At 46.9% G+C, this 19,241-nt stretch overlaps 1 protein-coding gene across 1 annotated transcript in view; it reads left to right on the top strand.

Annotated features, from left to right (window-relative positions):
- Positions 1-19,241, top strand: part of LOC144818783 (glyoxylate reductase/hydroxypyruvate reductase-like) — a 228,384-nt gene that overhangs the window by 159,954 nt on the left and 49,189 nt on the right. The window contains exon 6 of the mRNA XM_078676526.1: positions 17,667-17,771. Within this exon, the coding sequence (XP_078532652.1) occupies positions 17,667-17,771 (105 nt within the window). The remainder of the gene's footprint in view (positions 1-17,666; positions 17,772-19,241) is intronic.

Below are 19,241 nucleotides of genomic sequence, written 5' to 3'. Positions count from 1 at the left end.
CAGTGCTTTTGATTTAACGCTTGTGCCCCTTTATTCATAAAGAATACTGGGGATTGTTTTTAGTAATAAACACATATATTTTTATAATATATACTTGTGTGGTGTCCTTTCATTTGGTATTACAGGATTGTATGTGGTAAAACAGCTCGCTTAACACGACCTCTTAAGTTAAGCCTTTAGGCTGCTTAGTCCATGCTACCACTAGGATAGCTTGTCTAATAAGGTTGACTTACAACCAGACACCATAAGGGGATTGTTTGGTCAGGTAGTAGGTGGTTCCAGAATTGGAAACATCCCCTACCAGGCCAACTTCTCACATTGGTGAGCAGCGGTGCGGATTTGAGCTTGCTGTTGTTTTACCATTGCAATCTTTATATCAAATTGAAAGATCACATCAAGTACCTCTAGGTACATATAAAATCAAAAGCTTAGCATATTAAGTTCTACTGAACTTAGTAGTTGTAGGTTGAAGGGAGTAGCACACCCCTGACTACAACTCACTAGCAAGGTCCAGTAGGAAAACACTTAGTGTAGGTAAGTGCACCACTTACACCTCACTAGTAACCATGTCCGACACAGGAAAGGCCTCAGGGTCTAGTCCTGTGACAGTTGACCCTACCCAGGCAACTTCTGGATATGACAAACTAACCCGCAGAGACTTGATTGTCTTGTGCAAAGCAAGAGGGTTAAAAAGGGGCAGAAGCCCCACCTGCCTAATCCTGATAGGACTCCTAGAACAGGATGACTTAGAGAGGGCAAAAGCAGCTTCCCTAGATACAGGAACTGAAGGGAACCCCCCTGCAGTTGATCCCCCTGAAGAGGAGGATGATGAGGACTCAGAAGTTGAGGACTTAGAAGTACAGGATCAGGGTAGCCAGGTTCCAGTTGGTAGGCTTAGCCAGGCCAACTTGGACCTACTGGGGAATGGAGAGGGCCAGCACCTCCCCAGAACCCAACATGTTATTCTCCCAGGCAACAGAAGAGTGAGATCCCCCTCAGGGGACTCTCATATTTCTAGTGCCTCCAGAGAATCACAGAGAAGCATGGGTGCTTCTCAAAAGCTAGAACATAGGGCCAGAATGAGGGCTGTCAAACTCCAGATAGAGAGGGAGGAGGTAGCCTTGGCTCAAGCTAAACTTGCCTTGGCAAGAGAGCAGAAATTGTGTGGCTTAGATGCCACTGGTGGCAGCAATATTCCTAAAGAGAAACCCAGGTCCTATGATAGTAGAAACCTGACAAAGATTGTGCCCCCCTTCAAAGAAGGGGATGACATCCACAAATGGATGACTGCTCTTGAGAGAGCCTGCATGGTACAGCAGGTTCCTGAGGAACAGTGGGCAGCAATCTTATGGTACTCCTTTTCAGAGAAAGGGAGGGACAAGCTCCTCACTGTCAGACATGAGGATGCAAACAATTACAAAGTCCTGAAGAGTGTTCTGATAGATGGGTTTGGCTTAACCACTGAACAGTACAGGTTGAAGTTCAGAGACACCCAGAAGACACAGACTCAGGACTGGACTGATTTTGTTGATTGTGCAACTAAGGCTCTGGAGGGTTGGCTACATGGCAGCAAAGTACATGACTTTACAGGATTGTATAATTTGATTATGAGGGAGCAGATCCTAAGTAATTGTCAGAACCAGCTCTTACACCAGCACCTGGTAGACTCTGATCTGACCTCTCCCCAAGAATTGGGAAAGAAGGCAGACAAATGGGTCAGAACCAGGATTAGGCCTAAGAATCAGGACAGTAACCAGAAGAAGGAGTCTCCCAAGCCTCAAGATAAGGGTGGGGATAAAAATAAAGAAAAGACTTCCCCAGGGCCCCAAAACTCCAAGAATGGGGGTGGGTCCCAAGACACTTCTTCAACAGAGAAAAAGCCTTATTGTTATGCCTGTAAACAGGTGGGGCATTACAAAACAGACAACTGTTGTCCCAAGAATAACAATAAAGAAAATATACCTCCAAAGCCAGCTTCAACACCTCCTGTTACTGTCAGCAGTAATCCCCCAGGAAGTGGAAGCACACCCAGGAATCTGGGTGGGTTTACTTTTGGAAATCAGGTGGACCCTGGCCTATCCAGGTCCCCATCACCCAATGATCTTGTTTATGAGGTTGGCATGGGGTTTGCCAACTTCTCTGCTTGCCCAAATACTTTGAGCAAGTATAGACAAGAACCCATCATCAATGGTTTGAAAGTTGAGGCTTTTAGAGACACAGGGGCTAGCATCACCATGGTGGCTGATGGCCTAGTCCCCTCTAAGCAACTTTTACCTGGTGCCACATACCAGGTTACAAACATTGATGGAATCCAAACAAATCATCCCATGGCAGTAGTAAGTCTCAGCTGGGGAGGTGTCATTGGCCCAAAGAGAGTGGCAGTGTCACCAAACTTGCCTGTAGACTGCCTACTTGGTAATGATTTGGAGATCTCAGCCTGGGCTGAGGTTGAACAGGAAACCCATTCTAGAATGGTGCATTCCAATGGAAAGGTTAGTGGGGCTGTAATGGCTACAGCCCCAATTCAAGATGTCCTTCCTGAAAAGGTTGGTAGGGCGGAGATACTCCCTGCCCCATCTTTAGCAAAAGCTCTTCCTGAACAGAATAGCAAGGCTGTTATGATAACAGCAGAAACCCAAACTGAGTCTCCTCCTGAAAAGGTTGGTGGGGCTGTGATGGCCACAGCCCAAACTCAAACTGACACGTGTGTTGTGAAACCTGAAATGATGGATAACTCCACACAAACTGAGAGCATGGAGGAGGAAGAGAAATCTCCCCCTCACCAGACTTTAGGACAGGATCAGCCTCCTCAGGGAACTGATCTTACCCCTGATGAAGGAACTGCCCCAGAGGTGGTTGGGCCTAGCCTGACAGAACCTCTGATGTCAGTGGACCCTTCTCAGGTGGGACCCAGTCTGGAGCAGGTAACCTGCCCCTCTCTCCCTTGCCTTAGCCAGCCCAGGGCTGCAGAGGACAAGAAGGACAGTGAGACCCAGAGGGCCCCCTGTCAAATAAAGCACCCCCATCAAAAGATTAGGTGCACCAAAACTAGTAGCCCTAGTAAGGTGAAAACTTTAAAAACTCCTGAGGGAGCCCCCTTAAAAGTAGTTAGGGACCTCCCACAGATGGATTCTGTTGGGCACAGCCAAACCTGGGACCCAAGGGGCCCAAACCTGAACTGTCCCTCCAGCCAGCCAAACAGAGGGACCCAGCCTCCAGCTTTAGGTAGCCAGAGGCTGACCCTGAGAGCACAGTGCAACTCAGTTAAAGAAAGAAAGGCACACCTGGTGGAAGATAATTGGAGGAAGCCAAGCCCTAACTTAGTAGAGCCTAACTTCAATACTCCATATCCAAACCAGCCTTTAACTTTGCATAAACACACCCAAGGTAGTGATTCCCTATGGTGGAGACCCTCTAATACCCAAAGGGTGAGGGACTGCTTAGTGGACCATGAGACAGGGGGTACCCATGCTAGTGCAGGTACTTCCTTATATGGCCACTCAGGCAATATAGGCTTACCTGGCCAAGGATAGCCTTATCTCCTTTCGTTTGGGGGGGGGTTATGTAGGAAGGTGGCTACCTGACTATGGTTACCCCAGATTTTTTGCCTGTGTTTAGCTGGTTTTTTGACTTAGTTGACCTGGTTCCCTGCTAATCAGGGCCCCAGGCCATCTGCTCTCTCTGTAAAATGGATTCCATGTACCCTAGGTACATACCAATTGGAAATGGACTCCTTGTCAGCCCCTGTAGAATGCACTATAGGTGCACAGGGCACAGGAGCCACTAAGGCCTACCAGGGGCTGCAGCATATCTTTTGCCACCCCTGGCTGGTTCTTAAATTGACACAACTGGCTGATCACTCAGCTGGGGTAAGGTGGTGTACACACCCCTTGCTTAGATATAGTATACCTATGTCTAAACCTATATCTGGACACATGTAAACCTGTGAGCCACTCCTATAGACAGGCCTCACCAATCCTGGAGGCTGGGTGCATGGTTTTTATGTGAGATGGAGCTCTAGCATGAGCTGAGCCTGTCTGCAGCCGTCGGGAACAAATCCCTAAGCTGTTTCAGGATAATGCCATACCATATACTATTAAGTGCCTTATAATCCTCGCGGTTATTTAGCAACTCTGGTTTGGCTTTATCAAAACATGTCGTGTAAGGTGTCATACGCTTTGGAATACCATCCCCTCGCCAGTTCTGGCGACGGGGATGGCATTCCACCCCTCTAGAGGGGTAAGACATGTTACTTTGCTTTAATGCGGTTGATTTCTCCAAAGGCCTTAAGATCCACAAAATGGATGCCTCTGCCACAGACAAATGTCTGGACCCCTGGAGCTGACCGAAACCCAGTCAAGGGGGTCCTGGACAAAGGGTTTCCTGTCACAGGAGGGTGTCACCGCCCTCCAGACAGGAGATAGTGTATTGTAGCAGGGAGGTTTGAAAGAAACCAGACACTGCCTGGGGCGCACAAGGCTGCCCCTTGCATAATCCGGCCAAACCGGTTCTGGGGCACTCCAGCCCTCGTGCCAGGGCGGCCTGGATCAAAGGAAGGGGGTGTATCCACCCACTTCCTGGGTCCCACCCATAGGAGGGGACCTAGCAGGTAATCACGCCCACCAGATTCGAATAAGAGTGGGAGCAGTGCCAATGCACATCAGATTTCCTGGAAGAAACATTTGAAACGATATTCTGGACCCTTCGCCCTCCATCTCAACGTGGAAGCCCGAAGAATCTCCCTTGTGGTCAAGGAGTGACCACCCTGCAGCAGCAGGCACCATCCAGCCCTCGACGTCTACTTGGTTGCAGTTCCCGCCGGAACTCGAGCGACTGAGATCGACGAGATCAAGCCTGCCCAGCTTCTAACAGCCCGATCCACAGTCCCTGCAAAGCTGAGACCCGTGGAGGCGACCGGAAGCGTGGGGCACGCCATCTTGAAGTGACCACGAGACGCTGACCGTGCAGCCCACGAGTGACCCTCGAAGCTGTACACCGGGGTTTGAGAAGCCCCCACCCTGAGCTACTCCTGAGCCGAAGTTCAGCCCTCCACACTCGACGAGTGCTGCGTGGGGCCCTTTGGCACGATTTGGCTCAACGCGTTGGCCCGGTCACTTGCCAGCTGGCTTGTGGTCCCTGTGCCGACGAACTACAAAAGAAGACTCGTGATTCTGGTTGCTCCAGATCCACACCAGCTCCCCTGAAAGGGAGCCCCGACTCTGACCTTCCTGGTCCGAGTGAGACGCCATCTTCCAATCCCGCGTGGATTGCTCTTACCAAGGCTTGTTTGCTCCAAACCGGAAGCCGACTGCACCGACGGTGAGAGCCTGCGTGGGACAGATCGTGACCTGCTCCTGGACGTCGCAGATGCCCCAGAGCCCACGTGACAGCGAAGAGAAGCGCCTCGACGACCACCTGATTGCGCCCGACATTGCCTGGTTCCGTCCTGGTTCCACCCTGGTCACTGCTGAGTGACCCAGACTCTGTCCCCTCTGCTTTCAGGTACTCTACAACTTGAGTCCACCCTTGGACTCCACCGGACACTTCGTCTTCACCCTGCCTGCAGCCCTTTCAGCTTCAAGCACCAAGAGCCTGCGTGTCAAAACCCGACGCCACTTCGACCCTGTGCACCCACTTCCTGTGGGTGAGGTAACTTTGCTCCGCCGGTGTTCCCACACTGGTGCACACCTCTAGGGTCTGTGTGTTAAGTTTTGTTCCTCTAGGTTCAGCGGAAGTGTCCTTAAACTTTAACTATTTGACTTTTACGCACCATTGGTTAACATTGGTGCATGCGTGCGCTTTCCGCACATCTCCCGAATCCCGAGGGCCATTCCCGACTTCAGCATTGCTTGTCCTGACTGCTCCCAGCGATTCCCTAGGCCCTAGGCCTAACCACTGTTCGAGTGGCCTCTCTTATACCACTTGTTTAGTATATGGTTTGAGTGGCCCCCTGCCCTCATCCATAATTGTGCAACTTTGTATGTTTAAACAGTGCTTTTGATTTAACGCTTGTGCCCCTTTATTCATAAAGAATACTGGGGATTGTTTTTAGTAATAAACACATATATTTTTATAATATATACTTGTGTGGTGTCCTTTCATTTGGTATTACAGGATTGTATGTGGTAAAACAGCTCGCTTAACACGACCTCTTAAGTTAAGCCTTTAGGCTGCTTAGTCCATGCTACCACTAGGATAGCTTGTCTAATAAGGTTGACTTACAACCAGACACCATAAGGGGATTGTTTGGTCAGGTAGTAGGTGGTTCCAGAATTGGAAACATCCCCTACCAGGCCAACTTCTCACAATGACCCTTTCTAAATTAATTTTGGGGATTTCATCTATCTCATTGACCAGATGGATTCCCAGATACCTCATTTTATTCTTCTTCCCCATCGAACTAGACTGCTGATTCCATTCCATTATTTCCGTCTTTTCGGCATTAATTGAGTACCCCGAAGTATTACCAAACCCCTTTGCAACATCTAATAGTCTGGGAATCGCTACATCCGGATTTATCGTATACATTAACAGGTCATCAGCATACAATGCCAGCTTAAGCTCCATATCCGCCATCTTAAAGGGTTTAATTATTGGATCAGCTCTTAATAAACAAACGAAAGGCTCTATATATAAGTCAAACAAAAGGGGGGACATCCCTGTCGAGTACCTCGGGAGATATGAAACTGCTCAGTCAATGAACCATTTACTAGGACCTTTGCTGTCGGGGCTGAGTATAGCAGCTTAATGGCTGTTATGTAGTTCATCGGAAAGCCAAATTTTTCCATCGCCAACCACATGTAGTTCCAGTCTACCTGGTCAAATGCCTTCGCGGCGTCTACTGCTACTATGGTCAGAGGCAGCTTCTTTTCTTGAGCCAGATCAATCGCTGCTACCACTTGAAAAGTCAACTCATTGAGCTGCCTGTCCGGAATGAAGCCCCTTTGGTCACAATGTACTACCGATTTTACTACCTTTGCTAGTCTCGTAGCCAGTACCCCCGCAAATATTTTATAGTCCACATTTAGTAATGAAATGGACCTGTAGGACTCTATCCTACTCGGGTCCTTCGTTGAATAATAGAGTCAGAACCCCTATGATCTGCTCTAAAACAATCTTAAACATCTCCACTGGAAGCCCATCTGGGCCTGTGGCTTTGCCCTTAGCCATTTTCGCCAACTGAGCCCTGACTTCCCCTTCTTTGATTTCTGAACTAAGGTAAGAGCTGTCTGACTCAGATAACTTAGGGAGCTGAACATTTGCAAACCAGGATTCTGCTTGTTGCTTACCCATAGAGGAGTTAGGTCCATATAGGGACTGCATGTATCTCTTTGCTTCTTCTCTTATACAGTCATCCTCGTTAGTATTTTCCCCTGTACTTGATAAAACCAAACTATCTATCTGATTTCTTGTTCTGTCCGCTCGGGCCTTCCAGGCCAGGAGACGCCCACACTTCTCACCGTAAGCAAACTGCTGTAAATTACTAATGTCCCACTTTTCCTTCAGATCCTTGTCCAACCCTGCTTGAAATTCTGCTCGCAGACAATCGAGCTCTCTCTGAAGGATTTGCCTGTTATCCGACTCCTCTGCCGATGCCCTCTGTAACTCCAGCTCCTTAAGCTTAATTCTTGAAATCCATGCTTCCCTTTTCTCTTTCCTCAGTCTATTCCTCCTGATCATCAGGGTTGTTAACAAACCTCGGGAAAAAGCTTTATACGATTCCCAGACGATTTGTTTATTTGCTGACCCTGTATTGACTGTAAAGAATTCTTCAGACTGGGTCACTAAATCCGTCTGACCCCTTCATCCAGCAGCAGCGTCCGATCCAGTGTCCATCTCCTGTAATGTTTTTTCTGTTTCATATTGACTACCATTTCCACCACTGAGTGATCTGATAGAATTGCAGGGACATATGATATAGAGTTGACTGCCGATGAGAGGTTCTTATCTACCAGGAAGAAATCTATCCTAGAGTGATGCCCATATCTTCTACTATAGAAAGAAAAATCTCTTCCCCCTGGATTTTTGAATCTCCAAATGTCCATCAAATTAAAATCCCTCATAATATTCTTAAGTTCTAAACTGGTTTTTTTTGGGGGGTAAAATCTCACTCTTGATGTTCTATCTAGATCTCTTTCAAAAATAAGATTAAAGTCTCCCCCTACAATTATTGGGCCTGTTGTCTCTATTAAGTTGGTTTTAAGTTTCATCAAAGCCCCCGGGGCGTCTAGATTCGGGCCATAGTAGACTGCGCAGACAAGAGGGGCGCTTCCTACCATCAAAGAAGCTATCAACCATCTGCCTGAAATGTCTGTTTCGTGTTTTATCAACCTAATCCCCATGCCTGCTCTAATAATCACGGCCACCCCCCTTGTGCTACCGCTTTGTCCCGAGGAAATAATATCCTGGATTCATCTACATCTCCCAAATATTTGACTGCATTCTTCCCTCTCCACATGTGTCTCCTCTAATAGACAAATATGTGCCCCTGATCTAAACAAAAAATCTATGATCCTTCTTGCTTTGGTCCTGTCTCTTAACCCATTAACATTCCAGCTTATAAATTTTATGCTATATGTCGTATCGGCCATAATTCTCTAACATCACCTTAAGAATTTTGAGCCAGTTCCCTACCTGAGCAAGAATTATTTTCAAACCGATATGAGGATTTATTTTACTTTTTCCCCCTGCTCCCCTCCCTCCTCCCCCCCTCCCCTGAGGAACCCCCCCCCTTTACTCCTACGGCGATCATGTCGCCAGTCGGGAGCTCTCCAGACCCCCCGGTGGAAACCCTTGTGGTTTATTATACTATATATGTACGACAAAAGCTAGATAGATTAATCTATTCTTCCCCTTTCCCTACTTTTCCAAATTAAACACCCTTTATCTGGTAAGAAATTTTATTTTTATTTTTATATTATTTCTTTTTTTTTTTGTTTTCCCTCTTTTTTCCCTTCTTTTTTCCACCTCCTAATTTTCTTTACCATTTCTTTCTTTGCTCTTGAAAACTACTGGCACCCCGAGACCCCACACACACCATTAATTACCTTAATACACGTGTTACTTAGATTCTAAGCTAATTATCTTACTAATTTTGCTCTCAAACCCCCCGGGGCTTTTCAGAGTCCTATTTATCTTACTCATACGTTTTCTCACGCATCAAAATAAGGAAGGAGTCGACATCTTGTACTGAATTAAAGTTATGAGTTTTGTTTTTCCAAACCACTCTCAAGAAGGCAGGGAACTTCATCTGCACCTGTGCCCCTAAGCTCCTCAGCTCAGGCATTCGACTCCCCAACTCCCACTGTCTTTGTGCTGTTATTTTCCCTACATCAGAACGGATCATATAGTTTGCTGCACCTAATTGTAGGGATTTTTCCTTCAGAGCTTTACTCAAGATTAATTCTTTGACCGAAAAGGATAGAAAATTCACCAGGATCTTTCGTGGTTCTGACCTTCCGGAGCGCTGCCTGAAAGGATCTCTGTGGGCTCTTTGTATCTCTCTCTCAAGATCTATTTCTGGACTGTCTTTTAGGACGCCCTCTCTGAGGATTTTGCAGATAAAGGCTTTAACATCCCCATTTTCCAACCCTTCAGGTATTTTCAAAAACTTCAGATTGTTCCTTCTTGAGTGGATTTCTAATCTTTCCACGTCCATTTGAAGGTCCCTGTTTCGCGCTCTTAATGTCTCAATATCTCTTTCATGTCTTTGTGAGGCTCCTTTTAGGAGACTAACATCTTCCTCGAGCTCCTCTGTGCGCTTACTGACATCCACCAATTTTTGCTCCAAACTGGCGCACTGATCATGAATGATTTTTTGGTTGGCCTCGGATGTGTCAAACTTCTGATCAAGTTTTGTCAGCAAGTCCTCTCTAAGACTTAAGAGGAGGGCTCCCACCTGTGACAAACCTACGTCCGGGACTGTCACCAACGATCTTGCAGGGGGTGGGGGGCTAGCCAGGGCGGCCTGTGCCGGCCTCTGACCTAAAGGTCCTCCCTCTATTCTGGTTCCGGTTTCATCATCTTGCACTAGCTCTTCCTCTGCTCTCTCCTGACTCTCTTGACTTATTGCATCCTCTAACTGTCCCAATACCGTATAACTATTTTTTAGAGTCACAGCGAAGGAAATGCCTGGTATATCAGGAGAAATATGATCTGATAAATTCCTGACACTTTGTGGGTCCTTTGACGTAGGGTGGCTAGATGGACCCGGGGATCCTGAAGAGCTGGGACAGGGGATACTCCCTCCCCCTGTTGGGGTGTCAACTACCTTCTCCATTATTTTAAAATAGGCCTTTAAGGAAGGGGTGGGCTTTGGGACTGTCCCGCAGGTCTTCAGCAACTTCTGCTTTTGCTTTTGCTTTTGCTTTTGCTTAATCACTTCCCCCACTTCCCCCACGATATTACTCCTACCCCTCCTTCTTCCTATCGGGGAGATTGGGATGACCCCTGTAGAGACGGTGGCGGGAACCTCAACTCCTGACTTCTGTAACGCGAATCTTGACCTCAACTGATACCTATTCCTGACTAGAGGTTTGGATGTAAGGGAGGGTGGGGGGGAAAATACGTTATAGGGTATATTGGAGGGTATATTAAAAGGTATGTTTGAAGGCACCTTAATCTTTCCCTTATCTTTAGTGGCAGTCTTGTTCTTATTCTCCTCACCTACCAAGTTCTCTGGGAGTACGACTATCTCCTCATCTTGCCTGGGGTGTATAAGCAGATTCTCAGGTATTGAACTTACTCCTAAGTCCATGCCCTTATCCTGTAGCAAACGCTGTAGCTTACATAATACCTCTCCACTGCTCAGTTCCAGGCCAACCGAGCCCCTCTGGTGCCTGGATGTTTGGACCCCCTTCTCCTCTCCCTCCTTTAGTGAGGCACGATAAACAAAATTATTGGTTAGTGGCGAGCTGAGGCTTACTCTTGCCAACAGCCGCCTAGCTTGCCCCCACGCATAAGCCCAGTCCCTCGACCCCCGCACTATTCTGCCGAGATACCTCCTCTCCTCATGTGCTGTGGAAGGGATACAGATTCCTTTAACTTCACCATCCGTAGGACCAGAATTAAATTCTGGAAGAGGCCTGATCGAGCTCATAACACACCGCCGATGCACGTTGGGTGACTCACTCCCCACCGGCCGCTTTCACTTCCTGAATCAGTCTCCGTCTTCGCCTTCGTTCTCTCCGCCCCTCCGCTCCTCCAGGGTCCTAGTGCCGGGAGCGCTCCTAGACTGGTGTAAACGCCGCCGCCTCCGCTTGGTCGTTATTTCTCCGTTTTATGAGGAAAAACAGAGATAAACGCATCAGGGTACCGCTCGCATTAATCTAGAAATCATCCGCTCTGCTCTCACCGTTTTCGTGCCTTTGTCGCTGCCTTTTCTTCGGGGGAAACCACCTCCCGGTCTGGAGCTCCCTCGGCAGACGTCAGCCTGCCGCCATGTTCCCTTGAAATATCTGTTTGATCAAGTAAAACGTTTTTGTTCTGGTGGAACTTGAATTCCTCAACAATATTGGCGTGATCATGTAATAAACATTGTGTTAAGGTATTTGAATTTCTCAGCATAAAACTTAGTTTCAATTTTGCCATCGAAAAATTCAAATACCTTGGACACAAGACTGTCTACGTTCGGAACAACAATCCTAATAAATTCAAATCGTGCCACCACAAAATTGTTAATGTGATCCCACCCCAGTTTGTATTTCCTACAGAAAACTGAAAACATGTGCAGAACATTTCTTTTTCTTAATATGATTTTTTGTGAGGTCATTTAAGAGCTTGGATCATTGTCACTCAAGTATTTCTTCTTAGGATCTCAAAACATATTGGAATATTTTTGGCACAGAAGTTAATTTGTACTGTGGTAACTGTAGTGTCCTGCTGGACTCGTTCTAGTCTTTTTAGTAACTGTACCCACAATATACACCCACCCACCACCAGCGTCACGAGTCAGGTGACCCGGTCAATAAAGGGGGCCGAGCGCACGTGCTCGAGGCCCATTAACCAGCACACTATCCTGGTGTCCGTGTCTCCCTGCTTTGCATAATGCGGGCCTAGGGCCCAACATTACACTGGCGACGAGGCGGGTCTTTCCCGCTTGTGCAGCCACTGTTCATCGGTGAAAGAAAGGGGGGAGAGAGCTGCCCGCGCAGAGGGCACCCCCTGTGAATCGGCGCCGGCCGCCGAGAGGCCCGCGGGGCGCCAGCTGAGCCCCGGGTCGACATGCGAGTGAGGAGGTGACCTGGAGCCTACCCCGCACCTCTCGTGCCCTGCAGTGAGCCGCCCCGGTGAGAAAAGGGCCCCGGACAGAAGCGCCAACCGACTAGAGCCCACCCGTGCATTCTGTTTCGAGGTCCCGCATGCAGAGGAGATTCAAAGTGCATGCAAAAGACACAGGGGAAGAGTGTTGTGGCCTCGGCTGCACATGTGTGCTCCAGGCAGCATTTACGGAGGCAATTGGAGGTCTCTGCATCATCTGTGACATCAAGGTGTAAAGAATACAGCACCCGTAAAGAGCTGCCCCCATTTTTTCCTTGACCCCTGCGATGCCCGTGGTGACAGGGCAATCACGCCAGCCTCACGGAACCTGCCCCGGCTTCGGAATAGAAATCAAGGCCGCCAACCGCACAGAAAAGCGCTGCAGTGCCATCTAGTGGCCAAAGTACACTATTGGGCCCACACAATGAAAGACTATGGCAGCGAATTACAGGCCATAGCATAGAGTGACATGGGCTCAGGCCCGGACTGGCCGTTGAAGGCACCGGGCAATCCCCCGGTCGGCTGCGAGGGTGGGGGCCGGTTTTGGGCCCCAGGGGGCCGGTTTTGTTACAGGGTCGTTATTTGCAGCATAGCTGCAAAAACGGCACTGTAACAAAATCGGCCGAAAACCGGCCCTAGCAAAGAGCGCGGTCGCACCCCCCAACCCCCTGGGGGGAGGGGGGGCCGACCGAGCACTTTGCCAGGGCCGGTTTCGGTTCCCAGTCCGGCCCTGCATGGGCTAGCAGGCAGCAGTGTGCCTGAGAGACAACAATACAGCACAGGGGTAGCTGCTGCAGCCAACAAATGACATGTGCTAGCAGACCACGAGGCAACTGTACACCCAAAGGAAAATGAAAGATCACTGCAGCCCTGCACGGGTGACCCAAAGCTTGCCAAAGAAAAGCAGACTCCCAGCAGAGGACCACAGGCGGCGAAGCACCCATAGACAAAGCGAAAGAACACTGCCACGCCCGGGTGGCGCCAAGTGCAGCATATTGAGTAGCGTGACAACGCCAGCGAAAGTCACAGGAGCGGTGGCGGAACCCTCCGGACACAAAGAAGGACCCGAAGAGCGCAGACAAAAGTGCGCCAAAGCAAAAGCATTGACACAGAAAATAACAGTGATCACGCAGATCACCGCAAGCATGAAGACACACCAGGAGGACGCCGACCACCCAGTCTGGTCGCAAGAGGAGGAAGCCGACCACCCAGACTGGTCCCAAGGAGAAGAAAACCGGCCACCCAGTCTGGTCGCAAGGAAGGCAAAGCTGACCACCCAGTCTGGTCGCAAGGAAGGTAAAGCCGACTGCCCGGTCTAGTCACAAAGAAGAGAGAGCAGACCACCCAGTCTGGTCGCAAGGAAGATAAAGCCAGATGATCGCCCAGGAAGAAAAGAAGGATCCAACCAGCACGATGGTCGCTTACGATGAGAGACCTGGCAGGAAGTCTGATCAGAGAGAAGTAGAAGTCCGTGGAACAGATGTCCGGAAGAGGACCCACAAGAGATCCGCGAGGAAGACCAGAAGAAGGCGGACGCGACACCCATCAAGAACCAGAAGTAAAACAGTCAAAGGAAGAATGTCATGGCGACCGGTCCAATCACAGAGTGGAAAGAAGACAGTGTCCTAAAGCAAGGACAAGACCAGAAGGAAACGGACGGAGTGCACGCCGCTCAGAGAAGCCTGGTCAGGAGGACAAGAGCAGCAAGATGACCGGACCACGTCGCGAGGAAGAAAAGAAAAGAAGAAAGGAATTGAAGGTCATGGTGCCACCAGAAACAACAACGTCTAGGAAGATGGAAAACGAGTGGCACAACGCCTCGAAGAAGAAATGGAAAGAAGAAAGGAGTCAAGTGGCATAACACCATCAGAAACAACAATGTCCAGGAAGATGTGGAGAGGTGTGGCAGGTCAAACCACACACCAGAAGAGGAGGTGACACGCGCCACAACATTGAGCACAGTGACATACATGTCCAGGAGAACATCGGTGATACAAGGAGAAGAACAGGCATCTACTTACAAGTCTTCTGACAACCTGTCGGCTGCAGGAATGATCAGGCTGGACCATTGACAACACCCACCTTTGGGATTGAGCGGAAGTCTGGATGGGGAGAGCGCCTAGATGTCCTGGCAGAAGGAGAACTGACCACTCAACACCAGCCCGTGGATATCCAAGGGGCAAAGGCCTCAGGGACACCGGTGGCAGAGGGTCCCGACAAGAGAGATGGATCCATCGCCATCTACCCTGCACTTCCCGGGAAGAGGAACTTGTGCGCAAAGGCAGGAGTCAAACAACCATCCTCCAGGTGGAGCTACAGACTTCGTGGTGAAACTCTCATTGTCTCCTCCATTCACACGCAGACTGTGGAGTTGGAGCAACGCTGCGGAGAACACCCGGCCCAATGGAAACCTGATGAAGAGGGCCTCCGGAATATCTTGTGGCAGAAGAATACCCGCGAGAGGGGCGTACTAGTGAGAGGGATGTCTTTCAGCTACTCCCTCCTTTGCAAAGTGAAGCCGTGCTGCCGCCAGTGAAGAAACCAGACGGACTGGTAGAGAATAACATCCATCAGATCTACCATCTTGGCATCTGTCTGTCGTCACCACAAGAGCGAGGCTGAAAGTCCAGAAAGGCACATCCAAGGAGCATCAGGACGTCATGCCCATGTGAACTAGTAGTACCAGCTGCAAGTTTCCACCGTCGTCATCCGTCAAGCAGCTGAAGAGACTTTTGTAAAATTGTGACAACAGTATAATGTGTGTTTATTTCCTCCCGCAGTTTCGGACTTTGTTCCTTTAATTTTTATTAAAGTTTGGGAGGAATGTAGTGTCCTGCTGGACACGTTCTAGTCTTTTTAGTAATTGTACCCACACTATACACCCACCCACCACCGGCGTCACGAGTCAGGTGACCCGGTCAATAAAGGGGGCCGAGCGCACGTGCTCGAGGCCCACTAACCAGCACACTATCCTGGTGTCCGTGTCTCCCTGCTTTGCATAATGCAGGCCTAGGGCCCAACATTACAGTAACTAATACCGCCTGCATTATGTAGGCTGATATAATATACACTGCTAAATGGAACACATGGAATAAACATGTTTCAGTTGTAAAACATATTTAATATTGTATTGTATTGTAATTGCATTTATATAGCGCTTACTACCCCTGACGAGGCGTCGAGGCACTTTTTCGGCGGGTAGCACACTACTCTGGGACCCATAGAGGGACAACTTTTTCCAATAAAAAAAGCGAAATCTCGATATGTTATCTTAAAGAGAGAAAATGAACACGCTATTTGGACTACTGCAATATATAGTCTACCATCAAAGCTGTGTCAGGTGCATTTAGGTTTAAATCTGAGAGGTCCAACGTATACAATGAGTCTAAACAGAGCTAATTTACATTTCTAGTGGGTATCCTGACATGGATTCGACCCTCCCGAATCTGGACTCCTCTTATTTAGATGAAACCATTCAGGCACCACTGATGAAAGACTTTGAGCTGCATAATGTTGACAGAGTATTCCAACTAAGAGCAAGAATAACCTGCGTTCTCTGCAGGGGTAGAATAGGAAATATATAACGTTACAATGCAAACATTTACAAAGCATGCTTTTACCACGCGGTTTTTACACCGCAACTACCATTACATCACATGATTTTGCAACGCATGTCATTACAATGCATTTTTTAAAACTACCATTACAACGCATTCCATTACAACACATTCCATTACAACGCATACCATTACAACGCATACCATTACAACGCATAATACTTTTAGGGCAACAGTGGGGTAAGTGTTGGATATTGTAGGGGTAAATATTACTATTCTAACTCCAGTGAGTGCAAGAGTAGGGAAATTGTTGGATAGCATAGGGGTAAAAATTACTATTACCATCTACCCCAAAACCCATACCCAACCTAAAACTAAAAAATCTCCATTACTTACCTTTGAATGCATTGTAATGGCATGCGTTGTAATGGTATGCGTTGTAATGGCATGTGTTGTAGTGACATACGTTGTAATGTTATGCGTTGTAATGGCATGGGATGTGAAGACAGTTTCGTTGTAACAATTGCATTGTAAAAGCAGTGCAATGTAATGACTGCGTTGTAAGGGATGTTTCTCGCAATGGCAGGGTGGGATTGGCCCATAGGGCAACCAGGCAGTGCCTGAAGAGCTTTTTTGACAGGTCAGTGTGTGGGCGTTTTTATATTCTGCTGGGCCGATTTTATTACTGTTGATTTCCCTTATATTAAAAAAGCAATGCCTGCAGCAAGCACAAATCCACGCAGCATTCCATACCTTATAAAACGCCCATGCAGCTTTCCTTTACAAGTTCAAAACTTTTTTTTATCTAATTCACTAATGGAGTCCGCTTTTATTTTGGTGCCGGGGCATATTATCAGTCCCAGTCCGACCCTGTACAATGGTGCTTATCAAGTGGCTGATGAAATTAAAATTCGGACTGCTAATCTTCAAGATATTAGTTTATAGTAATTATGATTGTATGAGATCCCCCCAGCCTCGCTCAAACACAACAATCAGGTAACTCAAATTGTAGCAGAAAACTCAAATCATGTATGTCCTTGAGGGCAAACCCCCCTGCTACTGTTTGTGACATAGTTTGGTGAGGTGCATAATACACAATGGAAAATGTAATCCACTGATTTCCAATGTGGTAGAGCGATGGAAAACATCTGCTGCAGGAGACGCATAGGCAATGCCAGATGAGTAGCCAAGCCCTTCCATGTTGCTGGCTCTGTTTTAATCTGCTGAGACCTACCAAAGTTTCCAAATCTTGTCTCAGTAGGTAAAGGTTCATTGCTTAGATCTCTTTTTGTGTCTGGTGTAGTTTGGTAATTTGTTGTTCCTCCTAGGCAGGCCTGCAGGTTTAAGGTGGAATAAATAAAAAATGTCCACCATTGCTCGAGTTCTGTGGCTTGTATAGAAATTATGAATCTATTTAAACAGGATTGTGCTCTGTATTTCACTAAACTGCTAATATGTCTTTCATTGCTCGAATTCTGCACCTTTGTGGCTCCTGCACGTAAAAGGTGTGCAGGTTCTAACCTGCATCTTTCATCCTCTATGCCAAAATATGTTTGGCTTACCCAATCACAAACATTCCCAATGTACATAGAGCATTATTCGTACAACATGGTTGAAAATGGTTTGTCCACTCAGTTCTACTTTCAATATGTGTAAGACTAATTGGGGAACGCACTGTAAATGCACACTCCTTGTATAATGATACATTTGATATTGCAGTTGTTATATTTTGGGTGATTGTCTAAACAGCACCGAAGACCTACAGGCATTGTGGTAAATCATGTTAAAGGTGGTGGACACCTGCTAATACCCACATCAGCACACAACTCATGGCTACTCTTACTTTTACAGGTGAAGCCATTGCCAAGCGTCTGAAGCCATTTGGAGTGAAGAGATTTGTGTATACTGATATTGGCCCCAGACCCGAGATAGCTGCTAGGATCTCAGCCGAGTTTGGTAAGAAAAAGTCACTTTATGTGTTAAAATAGCTGAAAAAACAGCACATTTCAGTCAGTATGTCTAGCTTCTTGAATGGCATGGTGATGTCATAGTTCGGTATATCACTCAACTCACACTCTGTCAATGGCATGCTTTATGTTACATCGCACTATAATATTCATTCAATTCATGAAGCTTTATTCGGCACATATAAAATGACCATAAAAGCACATACAAGAAGAAAAACAGAAGGGTCGTACATATTATAAAAGCATCAGATTGCAAATCACACATAGTATAAAAATACATCAGATTGAGGGCAATGAACGGCCAATAAAAGATACAGACATGATCTCTTTTTTTTTTTTTAAATCATACTTTTCCTATTATTAATACACTTGATTAAAAAAGTTGCAGTAAAAAAACAGATATCGACAGTTTGTAAGTTAAAAAGTAGACTCATTGCCTGTTCAACTGTGCGTACGGCATGTTTAACAAACATGGGTTTCAGATAAACAGTGTGCAGATTTGAATACAGTTTACAGAACAGTAAAAAGTGCAAATGCTCTGTTTTGATGTGCCATCACACATGCAAGGCCCTAATGGGTGTCTCTTGAGGTTCGGCAGAGCCACCAAATGGTGTGCTTTTCCGAACCTCAGTCTAGTCAATACGAACTTGTGGGATGGTCTTGTCACCTCTACCAAATATTTGGGGAAACCTTCAGTTACAATATAACGGTTATAGAACATGACAGTTGTTAATGAACCATAGGCTAAAGCTCGTTTCTTTGATTTATAAGCCAGGAATTTAGCTTTAAACTCCGATTTCGGTATCTTAGAGGCTGCACTGGGGTCAGTCAAGACATTTAGATCAAAAATCTCAGAAAAACAAACGATCACATTTTAACCAGGGTATGTTTAAGTGTTTATCCAATAGGATACAATCCTCAATAAATGATCTGTTAAAAGCTTTTTCCTCCTGAAGCCAAATTGACCGCCAAATCATAAGTGGTCTCAGAGATAACAGATCCATGAGAAAATTGATGTCCAATTCCTGGTGAATTAACTCGGTTGGGGCCGAAGTCGGTAAGGACAGGAGCTTTTTCAAAAACAAATTTTCCTCCTGCTGCAAGGGGTGATCACTCCTGTGGCCCCATATACCAGCCCCATAGAGAGCTACCGAGATACATCTTGCTTGATATATTTTCAACATGTCTCTAGTTCATCTATCCCCCACTTTAGTAGCAAACCTAAAGACACCATGGGCACTTTTAGCCATTTTGTTACGGATATTACTAAATTCATCTGTCCATTTTCTATCTTTTGAGAAGGTTATACCCAAATAGCAAAATTTGTCTTCTTGTTGCACCTTAACTTGATCAATAAAAAAGGTGTTAACGAATTTACTTCTTGCCCCGAGTGTCATTGTATGCGTTTTCCACTTATTAATGGTTAATTTTCTATCGGTAATAAAATCCGAAAATCTAT

Source organism: Lissotriton helveticus, chromosome 2_1, assembly GCF_964261635.1.
Source record: "Lissotriton helveticus chromosome 2_1, aLisHel1.1, whole genome shotgun sequence".
Classification (NCBI taxonomy): Eukaryota; Metazoa; Chordata; class Amphibia; order Caudata; family Salamandridae; genus Lissotriton; species Lissotriton helveticus.
The sequence above is the reverse complement of the archived record's forward strand: the minus strand, read 5'-3'. Positions and strand labels throughout refer to the sequence as shown.